Below are 21,607 nucleotides of genomic sequence, written 5' to 3'. Positions count from 1 at the left end.
GAGTTATCAACCGTGAATTGGTGGCCGATGTTTCTGGCTCTATTGTTGGGTGTTGATACCATTATCTTAGTTTTCTCCTCGTTTACTTGCAGGCACATATTTTTTGAGCCATTTCTACTTCTATTTAGCAATAAATAAAATATTGAAATCTCCAAACCTATACGACCCAATTCATTTTTTGAACCACTTATCATCTGGGAGGCTACTGAGATCGAAAACCATCACGACTGTCCTAACAAAAAAAATATAGAACGACATCCAGTGGACTTTCAACATAAAGCCCTATATTAAATCAGTTTTTAAATTGTGGGAAATAGAAACTGTAATTGAAAAGCCAATGAAAGATGGATGACAAGAATAAACCAAGAACGAAATACTGTAGAACCTTCCAGACGAGTGTATAAACTAAAAAACATTTTATCAGAACAAATATAGTCATTACACGGGAGCTGTGTATATATATTGCATTTATTTAAAATATATTTATAGATCAAACATGCCTTATTACTTTAGAACAAAAATTCAATGCAACAAACGATTTTTATTGTTTCCATATTTTCTAGTTAAAATATTCAATTATGTTCATATGAGATATGTTGTCATATTGTGTTTATAGAGTCCTTACACTTTTCTGTCTGACATGCAGCATCTATTCAGTAACAAGTAATACATTATGCAGTGTGGTAATACCATGGAACTGTAAATATAAGAGTCTAAGTACTGTATAGACATATTTTTTTATAAAATAAGTGATATAAGACGCCTAAGGTTAAAAAAAACATAAAGAACCTTGATTTTCCAACAGTATCTTCTCCCAAATCGAATTCTGTTTATTAAATTAAGATATTATTCCCAAACGAGTGTGATGTTGCCAAGTTAGACATTCAATTCAGGAGAGAACACAATCAAAGAGTAACAATCAATTGCCACCTTGATCCTCTTCAGTCTACACAATCGTTACATTCAAAGAGAAATTGTATTCGGTTGACTTAAGATTTTTTAATTGAAGATACAATCATTACCTTAAAGCAAAATTAAAATTTTGTGGATTCGTCACCTTTTGGCTAGACCCAAACACCGTGAGGGTTTTTATTGGTAGGTACGGCGTTCTCCAGCTGTCTGGGAGAACCAATCATTTTTCTAGTGCTACCAGATTTCGTGGGACCTTCCAGAATTTGCCTGATGTCTTCCGGAGGAACTATGCTTAGACTTTCCAAGTTTGCCTCTTTCATTTCTGATACTAAGTGTTCCACTTGCTTTTTCTTTTCGAAAATGGCAGTCTCCAGTGAAGCAACCTAAGGAAAGGATACAGAAAAATCACAAATTGATGTAAACAGATATTTGTTTAAAAATATACAATATGTTAACTAGACATTGATACAAAATAACTTTCTTACCTCTCTCTTTAATGTTTCTGCAGTCAAATGATGCAAATCTGTACTTTGCTTTGCCAACTCGATGTCTTTTTGGAGTCTTTCGACTTCCAAAAGTATATTCCGTTCTAGCTGCTTAAGTGAATCAGCTCTTCTACTCTGAGCTCTTTGTTCAATTTGTAGTTCATCCATTAGTAACCTGAAAATAATAAATTAAGACTGTATATAACAGATTCTGCTCTATAAAGATATTAGTGCATCTTGGAACTCCCAAATGTGGATAACATTAATATATGCCCAACGAGGTAACCTAACCTAACCTCCAAAACACTTTATCAACTTACCTTATTTTATTTTTGCACTGTAACAATTCAGTTTCACAATTCGCCAATTTTGATCTTAGTAAAGTGATTTCAGATTGCAATGTCTTCTCTTGTTGTTTAACTATTTCACTTTCTTCTTCTACATAACTTAGTGCATGTATCTGAAAATACAATAATATATTATACATTAAATAGAAAACTTATAAAAAAAATATTTTACTATTTTTACTAACAGAACCTCAAACATTTCCCTAAAGAAAAAAGCAGTTTCCCAAATTACCGACTAATACTAAACAAGTTTTTAATAAAACAGTAAACAACTTACTTGTTCTTGATTGTTTTTAGTTATACCCGATATTGCTATTAATTCTTGAGCTATAAAATCTAATTGTCTTTGTTTCTCTTTCTCCTTTCCTTCTAGAAAGACAATTTCGGCGTCATACTAAAACAATAATTGATGTTTACAATGCAATTAAATACCACGAGATTTGATTGAAATTAATATTCTAATAAAATGTTCTAATTACCTTGTTTAGATCAGCCTGTTGGGTTGATAGTTTTTCACGTTGGTAGTTTATAAGAGCTACCAGTTCTCTATACTGTGTGTTGTATAACATGTTATCTTGAATTTTATTCCTATTTTCATCTTTATCCTTCTTCAGGGGTTCCTAACATAAAATAAATGTCAATATTAAACAAATGATATGAAAAACAATTACTGAAAAATTTTTTTATTCTTCAATTTGTTGATATTTTGATTCTGTATATACCTTATAAAGATATACAAGGCGGGTCTATTCCACGTACATATGTATATTACAAATGATAATTAAACTATTATAAAAAATACTTACTTGTGCCAATCCTTTTTTTAATTTATCACGGAAAATTGAAGACGTAGGTGGTGGTGGATCTCTGTACGGAGGTGGGGCAGGTGGGTCTTTATATGGTGGCGCCACCCTTTGACTAGAATGATCTGATATATCAGAACCAGTTGAGTAGCTGCTTTTCTTTGGAGAACTTTGAGGAGAATTTGTACGAGATTCTCTCACTTCCAACGAGACAGATTTCATTTGTGGTATTCCTTTAACAATGCCAACATTATCAAAGTTGGGCAAATAACTTCCACTGAAAAAAAGATCCTATAAGATTTACACAAACCTATTTTCTGCAATAACATTTATATTTAAGATTATATTGATTATGTTGCAGTTTTTGTGAAGGATTAGTAGGTCAGCTTAAACTCCTTAATATTTATGTATTCAATCAAATGGTAATTTAAAATGAAAAATCACACTGAAGCCATGAATAATGACAAAAACTTTAAATTTCTGTCTAGGAATTGTAGTTAGATTAGATAAGGTTGACCCAATTATCCTTCAGAATTGCCTTAAGTACCATTACATTACATACCTAAACGATTTATTGGTATCTTTATGTTGGTCAGAGAGATCATGTACATTTGAGCAGTGTGTTGGTGTACTACTAGCACTACCAGAACTTTTCACCTTTGGTTGCTGTAAAGGCTTGGTATTTTCACTACGCTGAAGTATAAATTGAACATCATTGGAGTATTCCCCCCATTTCATAATAATCTTCATAGGATTTTCATTGGGGGAAAGCTGTCTTTCGTTACTTCTCCACCTCTCGATTAATGTAAATCTTCCAGATTTGCCTGTAGCATGAGCAAGGGCAAAGACAACATCCTAAAAATTAGAAAAAAATATATTAGAAACTTAACCCAATTTTGATTTATATCAGAAACTAATATACAATATTAACCTTGTGTAAAAAGCTTACTTTTATTACCATTCTAAGCCAACCATTTCACAATTTTAGCCCTACTTTGACAGTGGATGCATTTTGTTCTAATTTTTAATGAATGCCTTACTTGTTACAATGTAAGGTATCCCTTAGTAAATTTTGATAGAAAACTTACTTGGCAAGTAGTTGTCTCTGTAACTCCACACACTATGCGTTGTATTCCTTCCACCCAGACTTTCAATTCCATTGTAATATTGGTGATATCTAAAAAAATAAAGGGGTGTATGTAGTATAGTACTCTTTTGCCACAGTATGGATTTATTTGATCTTACTTTTAAGTCATATTTACGATATCACTTAGGTATTTAAGTTGTTGTGAAACATATTATAATAGTACATTTTTATTCAGTAAATTTTCTTGGACTTTTAATTCCTGTTTATTTGCACTTTATTTGTCAAATAAACTACTTTGACATTTAATCATTTACTAAAAGTCAATGTCATTCCTTACAGGTGTCTTCATTCTTCATCTCTCAACTTCAGGAGTTCAGGATAAACATTTCAGAATTCAGAAATCATTTGCAGAATTTAGTTGAAATAAGCAAAAAAAAAAATAAGTTGTATAAAATAAGATTAACTTTTCGAATACACGACTATATAGGCTTTTTAGGTGTATTAAAAATAAGTATATCTTCTACGCGTAACATAAAATAGAAGAAGAATTTGTTTGATATTTGACGTGGTAACTTGTTATTTTTTCTTAACTTCTGTTTAATTCGCCAATATAATCAATGAATAGATTAAAATGTTTTAATCACAAATAATAAAATGGGTACTATACCAGGAATAGCAATAGTTAGTTGTAGCCAAACACGGCCAAAATCACTGATTAAATTGATATCTAAAACTCAAGATATTCAAGAAAGTAGTGACAAACCGGGTTGTTTAAAACATCCCTGGAATATTGATACTAAGTATTATACGGCTCAAGTAAATCTTTTAGGAATAGAAACAACGGAAATTGAGAAAGATGAAGACTTCCTTAGTCGCATTGAGGCTTTAATCATCCACATGGATTCTAACAGTAAAACTGGCCTGGATGATTTAAAGAAGTGGGAGTTCCTTGGTGGTAATATGAAGTTTCTCTAGGATTTCACTTTTGTAATAAAATTTATTGTTTTAGATGTATGGAATGTAGATGTTAAGTTACTTTTAGCAAATTATTGTACAGATAATACAAATATAACAAAAAGTCAAGCTTTAGAATGGTGCTTAAAGATGGGTTTTGAGTTTATTGAGTTGTATCCCACAATCCAAAAGTCAGACCAAGATGATGATATAGTTATTGAAAAATTTGGTGTCGATAGGGTAAGTAACTATGTACAGATTTAAATTTGTTTCATTGTATATGTAGTTGTGTTTATATATGCTAAGATGTCCTTCATCCTCAGGTTATTGAAGCCTTACACTCTCATACCTGGTCGAATTTATTAATGAAAGAAAGAAAAAAACCAAAGCCAATAGTTAGCAACATTGGAAAAGAAACACAGGAAGAACATGCTACAATATTTTCAAATGACAATTTAGACGATTTTACAGATCTGTTTTCTCAACTTCAGACTATGAAAGATAGTTTGCAAGGTATGCCAGTAAATCAAAGGAAACAATGTGCTGAGCAAATGGTCACAGCTTTTTGGAAAGCTATTGGTGGTGAAGAAGAAGAAATATTTGATCTATAGTCTAAAATTATTGTTTTTATGTAAAAAAGTTTCCTATTAGTATATATTTCATAATAAGTATTATAAACTTGTATAATATAATATATTAAACTATGTGTAACAGTTATTTTTTGTGTTAATACATAACCTTTACAAATGTCCTAAACATACACATAATATAATACAATGTATGGTCCTAAAACTTTCTTAATATTTTATTCAGGAAGTACTTCTGATCATATTTAAACAAGTAATGGAAAGTATTACTGGGTCATTTCATATTCCATGAACATTTATGTACTATGTATTTTGAAAATATTAAGGATTGGATTGTCTAATTAAACCATGGTTTCCAAAAGAGGTCTCCATGTGTTTGATTTCAACTTACAGGGGGTCCACGACAATGAAAAAAGAAATTGTTGATCTATGAGTCATATTCATCAACATTGAAATGCCTTTCACACAGATTTTACTACCAGGTTTTGAAGATGTTTTGACTATTGGAATACCACAGTGGATTATCAACCCATATTGTGTCACTGAAGAAATGGGCGTCATAATACAAGAACTGATTGCAATTAGCACTAACGAAGAATTTAAGATGGAGTTCAGAATGGGGTTTCAACAGTTCTGTGTTCAGAAAGCTGCATCTTTTTCTTATCCTGCATTATGGAATATCATAAAAAGTTTTTGTTTCAGTGCTCCAACTTGTTTCTATCCCTTGGTTGCAAACACTTTTTGAGGCCTTGTTTGAACAGTACTAAGACCTGATTCATCAACGTTGAATATATTTTAGGATCGAAAATTGTATGTATCTAAAACTTTTGCTAAAGAAATAAAATATGCTTTAATATTGTTCTTATTAAATGCTTGTGCTCGCGCGAGAGATGTATTTTCTGGTGTTCTGAGTGAAATGGTACTATTTCTTTTAAAAAAACCCCTCGCCCACTTCCATCCAGCAAGACGAGTCATTTTGTTGAAATTGTGTTAGATGTTATTTCTCTCAGCAAGTTCGAAAACTAATCGTCTCAAATTTAGCGTTGTGAGACCAAAACATCTTGTTTCCATATCAATCAAATGAGTAGCTAACTCTTGCTCAAGATGAGGAAGTCAGTGTAATTCTTCGGCAACCCAAATCTCCTTTTCTTCCACCGGAGTTGTTTGCAAAACGTCTACGGAGTGTCGTAGCCGGAACATTAAAAGTTTTGGAAGTCAACAGCCATCCCATCTTCTTTTCTTGGATGTGTTGAATTGCCATATTCATGTTCTCTTCTGACCACTCCTGCCTATGTTTCTTGGTAGACGCCATATTAACAAATAACGACAATCTAATTTTTAAGGATTGTACTAAATCTTTCAAGAATATTTCAGATATACACTTAAATTTACTATTGAAGATTTTGTGCGGTTTGAAAGCTTCAAATTTATTTAAAAAATCCTACAAAATGGTATTGTTTATCTACTTTTACCTTAATACAAGTAAAAAGTTGAGTTTTTGAAATTTTTGCAATTATTATTCATTTTTCTTTGATGGCATATAACATGTGCATGTAATGTAAACATAGCAAGGAAATAAAGAAGGAAAAATTAAGGGGTAATTAGCCTAGAAAAGAGTAATAATTATTTAAGTAATTATTACATATTCCAAATTGATTAAAGAACAAATAAATTCATAGCTAGTAAGTAACATAGTTATTGTATATATTTTTACATTAAACAAAGATTGAACACTCGACCCAGTTTAAATGTATTACACGAGTCTCAAATATCAGGTCACCACGGTTGCTCAAAAGAAAAAATCCTCCGCTGAAAAATAACACGGGGACTCAGTGAGCAAAAAAAACAATAACTCGACCTTGGTACTACGACTGGAAATTGAGAATACGGGCTCATAAAAAACCGAACGAAGCGGGCCAGCGGAGACTAGTGGGAAGGTGGCACTCGAGTGCGCCCCACGCAAGAAGTACGGGAGATCGGGACGATACGCAGCCAGTGAGCGCGCTATTTAACTCGACGGGATAGTGTGACGTAGAAGTGCCGGTATCTGGAGATTCGAAAGTTCGCGATAGCGCGCCGTGCTTCAACTGACGGATCCTGAATCCCTGTAGGACTGGAGGCGTATTCATTAGCTAGAGCCTAAATACGCGAAGGTAACTAAGATCTATATACTAACCCAAGGTATATCTAATAATACGGAATTGTCCGCCCTTTAATTCCTTGCTTTGTCTCTTCTCGTTTCCCTTCGCGCCTGATCGAGACATTATTGGTCATAAGTGATATTTTGTTATCTTAGTTGTAGTATACAGTCTATTTAATACATTGTAAACTTGAAATTTGTTTTTTTGTTCTTCCCGGCCGTTACAGGTAGAGACTAGAAGAGATACACATTTTTCGCTTATGCAGTGCTCCGGCTTCTAACGTAAGCCCATAGCCTCTCACTCTTTACAGGACCTGAGACCGAGAAGTCCTTAATCCCCTTCCTCCCAAAATCTCCCTACCCTCTTGTAAATCCACGAGGGCGAAACCAGTTAGTCTAGGCTAGTGGAACCAGTAAGCCTTGCCCCGCTCGCAGGGATAAGTATCCCCTAAGAATTGTAGATGTAATCCAAGGATATTGAGACAGGCGTCTTCTACAATGGTGACAGCATTTATTAGATGCACATGATAGCATACTGTGCCATCATTGGGACACATCTGCTATGCCGTCATAGGTAAATACGCATCCGATTTAAAACAGAGCATTATCTTCTAGCACCATAATGGCGGAAGTTAAGATGCATTGCCTACTGAAGCTTAATACTAATCAAAATTGCATACTTACTTTGGATATTTTAACTTCAGACGAGAAGCGGCAAAAAACTGTTTGTGTTAACGTGCGTTATAATAGTTCAACACTCAACAAATCACACTTTCCGTTACAGACTTATCTGTGGAACTAATAAGCGTTTGTAACATTTTAACTTTACCGTTGCAAATAAACACTGTCTATGTGCATGCCTATGCAGCCGATATCGTTCGACAGGAAACGATTTACAAATTACACGTGGTATGCCATCAAAGGCAGCATGTCATCACAGGCATATTTCCCCTACCAGCTTTTTCAAAAACCACATTTCTTAGGCTACTAAATGACATGGGTTTTGAATATGGTAAAAGAGGTCGATATTTGATAATGATGAAAAGAAAATATATTATATCCTGGAGACACAAGTACCTCAGACAAATAAAAACATTGAGGAAGAAGGATAATGTAAACTTTGTTTATACCGATGAGTCTTGGACTAACGTCGGTGCTTCAGTCAAAAAGGAATGGAGGGACACAACGATCAAGAATCCACGAGATGCCTTCATAAAAGAGCTCTCTACTGGACTGACAGCTTAAAACCCTAAGAGGTCCTCGGTTTGTTCTTCATGCTGGAAGCGAAACTGGTTTTGCGGCATGGGACGAAATTCTTGCACAAGAAGGAAACCGTTGATTACGACGACGAAATGGACGGGAATCTATATATGAAGAATGGTTTAAGAAGACGTTAATTCTTAACTTGCCGAAAGACAAAGAAACCGTTGTCGTTTTGGATAACGCGTCATACCACTCCCGCAAAGTTGATTTCGTAAAAAATTTTGGAACAAAAGGCAAATCAAAGATTAGCTAATCGAAAAGAAGATTTTTTTCGAGGAAGATTACCTAAAAAGTGATTTAGTGGATACTGCGGCCGTATTTAGAGACGAGTACGACAAGTACAAAATTGAAACAATTGCGGAAAAATATGGCGTTAAGATTTTGATACTTCCGCCTTACTATTGCGAGCTGAACCCGATTGAGATGGTGTGGAATCAAGTGAAAAGGTATGTGGCTTCAAACAAAGTCAATTTAAAAAAAAAACTGTTGATAAAAGAATCTTACCAAAAAATGTTTTGATGGTGGCTTTTGTTCTAGTTTTGCTTGTAGACGCAGAACTTGACATATTTTTTGTGGTAACATTCTTATCTGACCAAATTTGTAATTAACCATAAAATCATCTTTCTTTGAAGCTTCTGCCAATGTGGGATCTACTGAGAAGGTCAGCTATATTGTAGGGCTTATGTCAATTCTTTTTCAGTTCTCCAATTCTTAGTATCGACGCCATTATTTTGTTTCTCTAAGAATATGATAATTTTGGGTGTTAAGTTGTTTAGACTAATTAGGAAGATATGTCAAAAAAATCTCGATATCAGGAACCGTAGGTAGGCCGTACATTAAAGTTTCTTATTTGTATTCTATGCCCAGATTATACAATAATGCATGTTTCTGTTTTATACGAGATACTATATAGGTTCTTCTTGATGTGGCTATCCGTTACGAATGTTGGCGATCATCATCGAATCAGTTATATTTCCTTTCTGCCTACGTCTTAGTCCCCCTGTAAGCTCTTTAACTTTCCTATGTACATTGTGACTATCGAACTATCGTATTTTGACTGCAGAGTCTCAATTTCTTCGCATCTTTCCCTTGCTTCTTTTTCTTTCGCTTCTTTGATTTTCGTTCTTATTAATATATTTATGGTTTTATATTTGTCTGGGTCATTTTTGGCTTTTCTTCTCTCGTCTATTAGTTTCAGGATCTCATCTGTCATCCATGATTTTTTCTTCATTAATCTATCTGTCTTTAAGTGTTTATCCTTTACATTTTGCACTATTTCTGTAATATGTTTGTTTTTCGTTCGATTCGTCTCTAATTGCAGTCACTTGCTCGTTTAACGTGGCTTGAACTCTCATTCTCGCATCAAGATCTTTCAGCATACGTAGGTCGTATGATTGTGCTTTCCTTTTCTGCACTGTTTTGAGTTTGACTCGAAATACTCCCATCAGTGGAACGTGGTCTGTCTCCAAGTCTGCTCCAGGATAAGTCTTGACAGATGTAAAGCTGTTTCGGAATCTTTTATTTACTAAAATGTAGTCTATTTGATTCCTAATACTTCTCCCGGGTCTGCTTGCGGGGATTTCCACGTGTACAGCTTGCGTTGTAGTAATTGGAAGAATGTGTTGGTGACAACTAGTTCTGAGTCTTCTGCGAATTTTTCTAGGAGGTCTCCTCTCTCGTTTCTGACTCCAATTCCATGTGCTGCAATGTACTGTGTCTTATCTTCAGCTCCAGCGTCTTATCTTGGCATTAAAATCGCCCATAATTATAAGAACTTCCTGTCGAGGAATTTTCTTTATGATACTGTTGATGTTCTGATAGAACTCAATTGCTTCTCCCTCCCCTTTGTATGCAGTGGGAGCATAGTCTTGGATGATGTTTATATTAATAGGGTTTGGCTTCTACTTGTAGTCACATCACTCTCTATAATATTGGTGTGAAGTTAGTAACGCATTTGGCAACCTTGGGTGATACGATTATTCCGACTCCATATTCATGTGATCACTTTCTCTAGTAATATACCTTGTGATCTTCTATTTGTATTTCTCCAGAATCTTGCCATCTTATTTCTGCTATTCCCATAATTTCAATATGCATTCTCTTCATCTCCTGTATTGCATTGTGGATCTTTCCTGCTTTGTATAAAGTTTTGGCATTATATAGGTTATAGGAGAATATAATAAAACTAATACAACTTCATATTTTCTTTTATTTTTACGTAAAATAAAAAATGACTACAAATAAGTTTATCACTGATTACTAAACAGTAAAATAAATATACCTACATGTTTATTGACTAATTCTTAATTATTTAAGCTTAATATAAAATATATGGAACATATTCTCTTCGGCGAGATAATCACTGGAAAAATTTGAGCTTGCTAGGATCTGCGAAACCGTCATCATCAAACGAAACCTGAAAAGATATTTGTATATTAGTTGGAGATTTAAAATATTTTTAACTACATCATAAAAACTAACGAGCTGATGATTTTAATGATGCGTTATTTAGAAAATACTGAATTTATTTTTTAGGTAATTTAAAAATGTAATTAATAAGCAAATAAAGTGGTATGTAATGTAAAATTTGGGTTTATATCATCACTCGAGAAAGGAATCGAGGAAATATGCAATTGTTTTAAAATCTTAAACAATTACAATATTAATTACCTCATTAAGGCTGTTTGTGGAGCTGAAGATATCTATTTCTTATTCGAAAGGATTAGCCGAATTAATAAGATGAGTTATAGATTCATTTTTCCATAATTCATTCGATGGAAAAATAATTAAAAATGTCAGAATTAGGGATTCGTCTGGCATTAATATTGAGTCCTACAAATTTCACATTTAACGACTCCATTTATTAAACTATATAAGGGGTGGTAGGTTATAGGGTGTAAGGTACACGAAAGTGATCAGATTATTTCCGTATTTCTTCGTATTTGGTACTTTAACTACACTGTAAAAACAACTAGTAGCAACTATAGGTTGAAATAAATAAAATCCACATCACTGTGAGCGGTATAATTACCGAAAAGAACAATAACTTCTTAAAAATAGATTACAACAAAACGGTATGTCCATAGCTTGCAATCTGATGGCTGAAGATCAATTGACAGCATCCGGTCATACCATCCTACGTTATCGGGTGGCAGTAATGCCAGATATTAATTGTGTTACAACCATATCCACTACATCTCAAATAAAATTGTTTTTCTTCAAACGTCAAATAATGATGACATTACTTATCTAACTTCATCCCCTAGAAGTTTGATGTCTCCGCCGGCAGCAGTTTTTTCCCACTTCTTTACGGCGGAGGGAAAAATGTTGTCGTGGCAACAATATGAAACATGTCACAAAGCAATAATACAAATGTCATTAACAACAATTAAACATCATTTTTATTTATAGTAATATTAAAAGTACAATTAGTTAATGAGGCATTTTCAAAATTGAAACCGTGCAAAAATGTTCCCGACTCTTGATACGCATTGGTAATTGTTGATGATACTGATGGCCGAGAACAACTTTCAGCAATCATTCCCGATGTTGGCGAATCATGAGGGTTTAAAATTTTTTGAGCATTATCGTTCTTATCGGACTTGGAGGGCCCCAAACGTGCTACTGCATCATTAGCCGCGGACTCAATTTCGTTTAGGTTTTCCATTTTCGCACTAAATTTGCGCTTGCGGTTGCAACAACAATAAGCTATCTTTAATAATTTCAAACAACTGTCAAACAACTGTAACCAGGGAGACGCAAATCCCACCGACGACTTAATTATTTTAATTTCTAACATCTAGACGACTTTGATAGTTGTCACAGTTAATTTCGAGTAAAAATAGCGTAGGAATTGTACTATTTATGGTTGAAAATTGCTACGTTTAAAGAAAAAATAGTATACTTTATTCGGCAAAGAAGCGACTTTTCTTGACTTGCCCTCTATTACGCGCCTCACTTCGTTCGGCGCGTAATATCGGGCGCGTCAAGAAAAGTCATGCTTCTCCGCCTCATAAAGTAATATACTATTTAACACTTCCTATATTATCAATACCATAATTTTTATACAACACTGTAATATTCTAAGTCTACCTAAATTGCAGATTTCCTTTCTACTTTCTTTCTTCTAATGCCAGTATGTGAATCCCATATTTACTTAATTATTTTGACAGTTTGTTAGCAGTTCTTAAATTTATGTACCTCTTACATTCCAAATTCCTATCTTTAGTTATTTTGATAAGTTTTTCAGTGCTTATGCTTTACTTTTCCTTTGCCTATTCCTTAGGACATCAGTTTTACTTTTGGCTTACATGGATTCTAATGTTAGCGTTGTTCCATATCCAGATCTTTTCTTCAATTAGTTCTTTTCCTTTAATTTCCTGAAATACAATTCGGCCTCTTTTCTTTTTGAGTCTCTTCAAAAGCTTTTCTTCGTTATTCTTCTTTAATTCTGTTAAAAGGAGATGCAGAAAAAAGGTGTGGTGAGAAATTGAGATGTGGTTAAGGCAAAATCCTGGACGCACCATAAACTCGTATCAAATTTGTAAGCTTATGTGCCCGGCATATTTGAAAAGTGCTACTGCAGAAATTTCCGCGAATGGTTTTCGCAAATCTGGAATATATCCTTTTAATAAAAATAACTTTTCTGATCACGATTTTATAATGGAGAGACAAAGAGAAAGAACACCACCACCCATAAATCAAAATCATGGGGAAGTATTACCAACAAGAGGTCAGTCAAGACCAGAACCACAAAGCATTATCGAAAGAACACCTCCAAAACATAACTTAACAAATAAATCATCCAATGGAAATGCAACTGAAACTACGGCAACTATGATAAGAGCTGAGGATATTAGTCCACTGCCTTCTTGCAGTTATACCTCACAAACAAACAAACAAAAAAATCCTCGAAAAGGTTCTAGTTGGATAATAACTAGTACACCTTATAAAGATGAACTTGAACGAAGTGTAGCCGAACAAGAAAGAAAAAAGTCTTTGAAAGAAAAGAAACCAAAAATAAGCAACGAATTAAATCAAGTCAACAGAAAAAAAACTCCACGCCAAAAAAAGCAAAAGAAAAAAATTGAATCGAGTAGTAGTGACACTTCACATCCTGGTGATGACCTTATTTTGGATGATGATTCTGATATGGATGTAGACGATGAAGATGGAGACACAGAATGTATGTTTTGTGACAGTTTATATTCCGAAGATACACACGGTGAGAAGTGGATAAGGTGTATAAAGTGCTTCAAGTGGTGTCATGAGATGTGCGCCAATGCTGATAAGAAGAAAACCTATATTTGCGACTTTTGTCAAGATGTGTAACTATTCTTATGATGAACAAAATGGTGTCTTAATTTCGGATAGGGTATCCGAAATTAGGAGCCCTAAAATTTTTGACATACAAAAGCACTAATTTTATTGAACAATATTTTTTGTAAAAAAGATTTTCAATAAATTGTTTATGATAATAAAATTAGTTTCTATATTACTCTGCAAGTACTCTTGAGTAGATAAAAGTTTAAAATGTGTTATTAGGTGAAAAATATGACACTAATTGTAAATGGTATCCGAAATTAGGCTACTTTCCCTTACTATGAAAAAACTTACCCAGTCATTTTTGTTGAAAAGCAATTGACTTTCAAGAGTAAACAGATCAACTTCCCTCGTAGGCTCACTATCAAAATCGATAAGCTTTTCTTCTTTTATAACATCAGACTTATTGATTTGATTTAGATTGTTTTTTTCGTTTTCTTTTGATTGAACGGTATTTTTCATTCCCTCGCTAGCTAGAGTATGTTGGCTCCAATCGAGGTAAGCTGCACTGAAGGCACTGGCGACGGCCAACGTTACACTTTGAGCCACTTTTCGCTTGGGACAAAGAAAAGCGTGACACGTGTTCACTTGGTTTGTGTCTGAGGATATGAACGAAAATAGTTGTCGGTGGGATGCGTCAGTGGAACAGTTGGATATGCTGCAATATAAACACTGTTTTATAGTAAATAAAATGGTAGAAGGAGAATGGTTTGATTACCAAAAAAAAGCTTAATAGAAGGAGAGCCCAGAGATGTTTCGTGGCCGACCAAAGTCTACGGAGTTTCAGAGTCTATCCTTAGATATTTTGACCCGCAAAATTCAAATTTCAAACTTGCTTTTGCGTCGGAAATGACGGGAATTTGTTATAAACAATTTAATAACTATAATAATTATTATCATTCGTAAACTAACAAATATAAATTATTTTTACAGAATACAATTTGTTCCTTAAAAAACCTACAAAATTATGTTTGGTAAACCTTAATCAAATAATTAGAACTTTTATTGCATTGAATTGCAAAATTAGTGCAAAAACAGTGCAAAATTACGGCATTTAGGCCATTTATTTAGGCATTTTAGGCATATTTAGGCATTTTATTAAAAAAAAAGGTGTACAAAATTTTTTTTTAGCTACCAAAACTTTAGATTATAAAGGTTTTTATATGTTATAAAGGAATATAGGTTGAATAATATAGGTAAAAGTATACATCCTTGTCTAACGTCTCGCAGAATCTCGATCGCTTCCGTCGGTTCATCTCCAAGATTTGTTCTTATTGTGGTTGATTGGTTCCAGTATAAATTTTGTATTATACAACGGCCTTTATCATCTATTTGGGCTTTTGTTAGAACATCCATCATTTTTCGGTGTTGAACTGTGTCAAATGCTTTTTGGTAGTCAACAAACCAGGTGTAGATATCGCAAGTCATATCACTGCATCTTTGGAGTAATACCTGTAGGCTAAACAGTGCATCTCTCGTACCTACGCCTTTCATGCATCCAAACTGTGTGTCTTGTATTATCTCTTCGCATAGCTCGTAAATTCTGGGATGTATAATTTTAAGAGAAAGTTTTAGTGTATGGCTCATTAGACTTATTAGCCTATATTCTTCGTACTTTTTCGCTCCCTGTTTCTTTGGTAACGTACCAAATTCTGAAATTAGTCAATCTTTTGGAATATTGCCTATGTCATAGATATTATTGAAGATTTTAGATAGTATTCTTAAATATTCATCATCAAGAAGTTTAAGAAATTCAGACTGTACTCCGTCTGGTCCTGGAGCTCTTCCTTCTTTTAGTGATATTATGGCTGCTCTTATTTTTGCCACTAGTATAGGTGGTCCTGTTTCCGTATTATTGGGGACTGGTTCTCCCTCTCATCCAAAAATAAATTTTGTATGTAATTTTTCCAGGTATTATCAATACTCTATTTGTCTACGATTACCTCTCTTTAATTAACAAGTTTACTTTCTCTTCTGTTTTTACATTTGCCTGTAATTTCTCTTACCTTTTTATGCACGTTGAAGTCTTCTTGGCATTTTTTCTCTAATTTTTTCTGTTTGGCTTCTCTGATCTTTCTCTGTATATCTCGTTGTAATGTTTTATACATAGAGTTATTGTTCTTGTTTTTTATTTATTATCGATAATTTATTAATTCCTTTGCCTTCAGATTCGTTTTTACTATTTTTTATTCAAAAAGTAGTTGGTGCCCTCTGTCTTTCTTTTCTTTCTCTTTCTTTCCGGTAGAATAAATATTTGCATTCTCTCTCTTTGTACGGTAGACTAAATATTATGTTCTATGTTGCCAGAAAAGCTAATTCCACTATAGGCTTACGTCCTATGTCATCTGTGCAAACTTTATATTAGTCTCCTCCATCGAGTTAGAATCTATGGAGAGGGCATCACGTGACTAAAAACGACCTCACTTCGGCCATATTGTTAAGATTGTTTTGACACTTTTGACAGATCTTATATGTTTGTTTACGTTTGTTGTTTTTCGAATATTTTTAGTTTTATAATACTTTTATAGAAACTGTAATAATATATTGTGATAGTGCATAATAATGGTTTCTTGTTCTCAACGTAGTTGCAGTAGCAGAAGCAATGTTAATAAAAAATCTTCAGGAATAACGTTCTACAGGTTAGTATACAAATATGTAAACAAAGTAATGGCCCGTACTTCAGAGAATAAATTAATAGTATTTGACTGTATTAATTTATCTTTATGTATAATATATCGTGTTTTTAGCGTTTACCGCGAGATAAATAAATCATAGTTTATTAAAAATGTATTGCACTTTTTTAGATTATGATTAAATGTTCTGAATAACTAGTCATATTTTTATAGTAGTTTTAATATTATTGAGTCCGGCCATGATCCCACCGCCATATTGGTATCATCGTTAGCCACGCCTTCCTACGCCGTTTTTAATACTCACGTTAATATGCTCATAGCTTCTCCATATATTCTAACTCGATGGTCTCCTCCATACTTTCTGTCAATCAACTTTTCTAACGTAGTGGGAATATAATTTTTTGCCTGTTTTTAAAATTTATAAAAGAAGGCAAAAATTATTATAAGCTTCATTTTATGGTCTGCAGAATTCTCTTGGGTTTATTGGCTGTATTGGCCGTATTCTACATTATACTGGTCGTATTATGAAGATTTATTGACTTTATTGGAGGACCTAGCCACTTAATTGGAAGGCCACACACATATGGAATAACTGCAGCTCTCAGGAGGACCTAATCGTCTAATTGGGAGGCCACACAAGCAGCCCATTGATGCCATCGATGCCCTAAGTATCATCCACATTGTATTCATTGTAAAGTATTGGCAGGGTTGATTGTTTCCTATTTTTAATAAATATGATTAGTTAAAAATTGTTTTATTTGCTATTAGCTAAGTGTTCATGGTTTGATTCCTACTTTAAGACAAGACGAACTCACACTTGAGATACTGAGCTAGGCGAAGCATAGACGATAAGCTACCATGGTTGATTGAGGTATTATTTTTATAATAGTACTTCAATTCTCTTTGGTAGTCTTATCGTTACAATTTCTTTGAATTTTCTATTTATTGTTTGACTAACTATTTCTTTTACTTCACTACATTTCAGTTTTCTCATGTTTTTTTTCAGTTTTACAGTATAAAAACAGAATAAAATAATTATGTACACTAAGCAAATTCGCGTATGGTTCAAGCCGAGGTAGCCAAAGATCAAAATGTGCCCAAGTGTCTACCTATCTACATATTAAGAACATATATATTTGTTAGTACTTATATCAATATAAACATAAATGTACAATCCAAGGAAGGAAATTAGAAATAAATTAAGTTGCTTAAAATAAATATATTAGCTTTAGTAAAAAATCAAATCGTACTGTAAATTATGGCTTTGCCATTACTCTTTATTGTTTATATAGTTTAAATTGGAAAATTGTTTATAACAAATTTCCGTCACTTTCAACGTAAAAGCAAGTTTGATCGGCCACGATGTGAGGTTAAACTATGAGAGAGTGGGGACCAGTGAGACCAACATAAACTTGGTTTTAAACTAGTAGTGGAAAATAGTTTACCTATAAATAGATATTTTGAGGACATCGTTTCCGTCTGTATCTGTTACAATTACCCCTTTTTCGGATATATGTAAAGTAACGTTTGCTAATGTTTTTCCTTTAAGTTTCTTCGCATTTTTTATGATAATCTTAACAGCTTCCGAACTGACGTTTTCTCCTGTTACTTTTTCCACTATTGTACAACCTGTAAATAATAAAAATCATTAGAATTAAAAAAAAAATTAGGATTACAAAATTATTATATAATTAACAAGACAGCATGGTATAGAAAGTGAACAAACAAATCACATATTAATATAATGTATATATACCTGGTGGTGATTTGTCAAAATTATAGGAAACTAGTAGTCTAAAGTGAACATTAGTTAAGGTTTAGTTTAGGTTGTCCTAATGAAATCGGGCTTTAATTTTTATTCCATACACTTCTCATTTTAAAATTATTTTATTTAAATATAATGTCAGATTTTTACAATTATCAGTTCAAAAATTTTATTAAAGTATGACAAAAACTTAGAATCTTATCGAAGAAAGAAAACAGCAAAAGAAAGATAGTTTCAAGCAAGAACTGTAGAAGAAACAGCGAACCGACAACAAGAATATGAAACAATAAATAAAGCAGTTAAAAGAGATGCAAGGTGAGACAAAAGAAGGTGGGATGAAGAACTGGCAAAACAAGCTGAAACAGCTGCACAATACAACAGAACTAGAGAGCTATACCAAATTACTAGACGACTAACAAAAAATGGACCCAACTGTTCAAACATTGTAAGATCCAAGACAGGCGAATTACTTACTACAAGAAATGACCAAGTAGAGAGATGGAAAGAGCATTTTCCGCAGATGCTAGGCACGCCCAGGGAAAACGCAGATGAAATTGTGGAAAACACTCAGAATATAGACTTGGGTATATCTTGCGAGGCCCCTTCCAAAATGGAGACAGCTATTAAATCACTGAGAAATAACAAGTCTAACAAGGTGAATTCAGAGGTTTAATTGGTCTATATGTCGTCAAATAAAAGAAGTCAGTGACTTAATTGAATACGTTTCGTTCTCTATTTTTTAAAAACTTCTTCAGTTCACTACAAAAAATAATGGTGTAAGTTTATAATTACAAACAACAATGGTGGGCTTGATACAAACAAACAATTTGTAGGTTTTTTTGATGTTATTAAAACTGTATAGTTACTTAACATTAAAAAAACGACTTAACGAAAAACAAAAAAACTAAACCAGACCAATACTGTTCATTAGTTAATTGTCTGGTGATTTAAATTTATCAGACGGCTTCATTGGGCTATGTTGTTTGAGATCTTACATAGACAAAACCATACTGCCTATTTACATTTGGAATTGTCTGTTAATGAACCAGCATCATGCAATACGCGCTTCTATTTCACTCCTACGTAGGAGGTCCATGAAGCTGAGAGATAATGGTTGTCGAAAGGGCATTAAAGAGATAATGTATGAGGTTCGTGGAATAATTTGATCGATTAGTCCTTAGTCAAAAATTTACCCAGCTTATAAAACCTCCCACATACAACAATAGCAGTGTCAAACTGTCGTCTCCGGTGTAATTAATAAACGTATGAAAAAGTGTTTAAAAAATTCCATGTTTATTAATTTGTCCAACTATTGCGCAATATGGTGTAATATTGCGTAGTTGGCCGGTACGCTCTTATTGTGGAATTATCTTGAAGAGACAATGCCATTATGGTTTTATTAGAGGTGGAAATAAAACACATTCTTTCGAAGAAGAAAAAAACTAAGCTTCAGAGTCTTAGAAAGGTTCAGAGCTCTTCGAGCTAAGTGCTCTAGGGAGCTACCCTACACGGTTAAAGCCATGTACTGTACACTACTCACTTGAGATCCGAAAATGTCCCATATTTAAAGATAAATTAACTTTTATATGAAACCTTTTCATTTCTCAACCAATTAAATTTAATTATATGTTCCAGAAGGAAGGGCGATGAACATCGAAGTGCGTGATTGGTGGCACTTGATGACAAAACAACAAAGTATAACAAAGAAGAACAAAGTATTTTAATAGTAGAATCTCTAATGATACAGGTTATCTTTTTTTTTTCAATTGCCGTATTGTCAGATTCCAGTAAAAGCCTAAGAAGGTATCCATTGAATTCTGACAGGCAACGGTGGCGGAAATCTTTTTTGGACATCTACGTCAAGGAACAAGACACCCTGGTATCTTTCAGCCGAGTAGGATACTAGGCCAGAAGACCCCAGGGTAGTGCCAAATTAGCCGTGTTTCGGCTAAAACCTTAACCACCGCTCCAGAGAGGTGGTCTTGCCACTCAAAAAACAATTAAAAATTTATAAATAACCATACCTATTACCGTAAATCAGAAAATGTTTAGACGTTAGGTCATCAACTAATAAATAATATTAACTATAAATTTCAGATCCCTGGCTCAATTTCCTCCTTTGTCCTCCTGCTCCTTTTTCTTCATCACGACAGAAATCAGACAGTGTACTTCTCTCCGTTCTTTCTCTCCTCTCAACATTATGTTTACAATGTTTCTTTCATCCAGCCCGAAACTCATTCGCCTCTAGAAATCTCCCATCTCATTTGTCCATCTCTGGCAGTTAAGATGTAGGCGGGAGCGTCTGGTACCCCACAAACAGTACAGTCTGCCGAGGCAGATTTGCCTATTCTATTTGTGAAGGTGCCAAAACTACCATGTCCGGTCAGAAACAGCGTCAGGAAGTAGTCTAGTTTCCTGAACTTACATTCCCACCACGGTCTCAGATCGGGAATAAGCTCCTTCGTCCACCTTGCCTTTCCACTATCATTCGCCCATTCTGTCTGCCACTCTACTAACGTTCTTTCTCTCTCATTTTCATCTATATTTACATCCATCCTCCTCGCATACATCCTCGCTCGCTCTTTACACAACAAAACGATCGATATCACCGCTCCAATGACATATAGAGCCTCATTTGAAACTGTCCTATACGCGCTAGATACTCTGAGGAGCATTCGCCTTTGCGAAGTCTCCATCATCTTAGCGTATTTCGCAGTGTTTAGTACGCTACACCACACGGGGGCAGCGTAGGTTACCACCGACTGGAAAACTCCATTTAGCACCTTTCTTTTGGTGCTTCCTGGGCCTCCAATGTTTGACATCAGCCGTATCAATGCTTCCAGATTTCGGTTCGCCTTCTCTACTGTCGTTTGGATGTGTACTCCGAATCTTAGTCCTTCCGACAACCAGACTCCCAGATACTTAATCGATTTAACCGGTGCAACCTAGACACCTTCCACTATAAAGCGAAGATAGGATTTTTCCCGGGTCCCTTTGAGAACTAACACCTCAGTTTTCTGAGGCGCTAGCTGTAGATCGTTCTCTCTGATCCACCTACCAATGCGACGCAGGGCTGTGTTAGCTGTATTAGCCATGTCCGTTTTCTGACTCGCCTTCGCAACCAGTGCGAGATCATCAGCATAAGCTACAAGAGTGCATTCCCTTGGCATTTGTAGCCTCAACACCCCGTCGTAATAGGTTATCGAACTCCAAATTGTATTAGAACTTCCTTTTGTGCTCCAACCTTTTTTTTCCACTATTTTTGCCCCGAATAAATCATTCTCAACAATTAACATCCACCATTGAATC

The 21,607-nt window shown here is 34.2% G+C and overlaps 3 protein-coding genes across 4 annotated transcripts in view; 1 reads left to right on the top strand and 2 right to left on the bottom strand.

Moving 5' to 3' along the window:
* Positions 1-705: 705 nt before the first annotated feature.
* RASSF8 (ras association domain-containing protein 8) lies at positions 706-3,928 on the bottom strand. Its single transcript, XM_072527813.1, has 9 exons — positions 3,793-3,928; positions 3,636-3,724; positions 3,110-3,402; positions 2,551-2,824; positions 2,224-2,364; positions 2,022-2,138; positions 1,718-1,857; positions 1,398-1,572; positions 706-1,295 (listed from the first exon to the last, which is right to left on the bottom strand). The coding sequence occupies exons 2-9, from the start codon at positions 3,705-3,707 to the stop codon at positions 1,065-1,067; spliced, it is 1,443 nt and encodes a 480-aa protein (XP_072383914.1). The 5' UTR covers positions 3,708-3,724; positions 3,793-3,928; the 3' UTR covers positions 706-1,064.
* A 242-nt stretch (positions 3,929-4,170) lies between these two features.
* LOC140438096 (alpha- and gamma-adaptin-binding protein p34) lies at positions 4,171-5,305 on the top strand. Its single transcript, XM_072527812.1, has 3 exons — positions 4,171-4,589; positions 4,644-4,828; positions 4,912-5,305. Exons 1-3 carry the CDS (start codon positions 4,289-4,291, stop codon positions 5,197-5,199), a joined length of 774 nt encoding a protein of 257 aa, XP_072383913.1. The 5' UTR covers positions 4,171-4,288; the 3' UTR covers positions 5,200-5,305.
* A 5,468-nt stretch (positions 5,306-10,773) lies between these two features.
* LOC140439067 (low density lipoprotein receptor adapter protein 1-like) overlaps positions 10,774-21,607 on the bottom strand; it is a 39,363-nt gene continuing 28,529 nt past the window's right edge. For both annotated transcript variants that reach the window (XM_072528722.1, XM_072528721.1), the window contains exons 3-5: positions 17,979-18,162; positions 14,195-14,558; positions 10,774-10,994 (exon numbers count right to left, since the gene is read on the bottom strand). In XM_072528722.1, coding sequence (XP_072384823.1) covers positions 10,938-10,994; positions 14,195-14,558; positions 17,979-18,162 — 605 coding nt within the window. In that variant the 3' untranslated portion in view covers positions 10,774-10,937. The remainder of the gene's footprint in view (positions 10,995-14,194; positions 14,559-17,978; positions 18,163-21,607) is intronic.

Source organism: Diabrotica undecimpunctata, chromosome 4 (genome assembly GCF_040954645.1).
Source record: "Diabrotica undecimpunctata isolate CICGRU chromosome 4, icDiaUnde3, whole genome shotgun sequence".
Lineage (NCBI taxonomy): Eukaryota > Metazoa > Arthropoda > Insecta > Coleoptera > Chrysomelidae > Diabrotica > Diabrotica undecimpunctata.
Note: the sequence above shows the minus strand (reverse complement) of the source record. Positions and strands in the feature narration are given on the sequence as shown.

What these genes read in the sequence shown, in the direction of transcription:
- RASSF8 (XM_072527813.1), bottom strand. Translation starts at nt 3,707, where the DNA reads ATGGAATTGAAAGTCTGGGTGGAAGGAATACAACGCATAGTGTGTGGA. An exon ending in TAAAAAAAGGATTGGCACAA is followed by an intron (nt 2,365 to 2,550) that starts GTAAGTATTTTT and finishes ATTTTATGTTAG; the next exon opens with GAACCCCTGAAGAAGGATAA. An exon ending in AACAGGCTGATCTAAACAAG is followed by an intron (nt 2,139 to 2,223) that starts GTAATTAGAACA and finishes TTATTGTTTTAG; the next exon opens with TATGACGCCGAAATTGTCTT.
- LOC140438096 (XM_072527812.1), top strand. Translation starts at nt 4,289, where the DNA reads ATGGGTACTATACCAGGAATAGCAATAGTTAGTTGTAGCCAAACACGG. An exon ending in GAAGTGGGAGTTCCTTGGTG is followed by an intron (nt 4,590 to 4,643) that starts GTAATATGAAGT and finishes TTATTGTTTTAG; the next exon opens with ATGTATGGAATGTAGATGTT. An exon ending in AAAAATTTGGTGTCGATAGG is followed by an intron (nt 4,829 to 4,911) that starts GTAAGTAACTAT and finishes CTTCATCCTCAG; the next exon opens with GTTATTGAAGCCTTACACTC.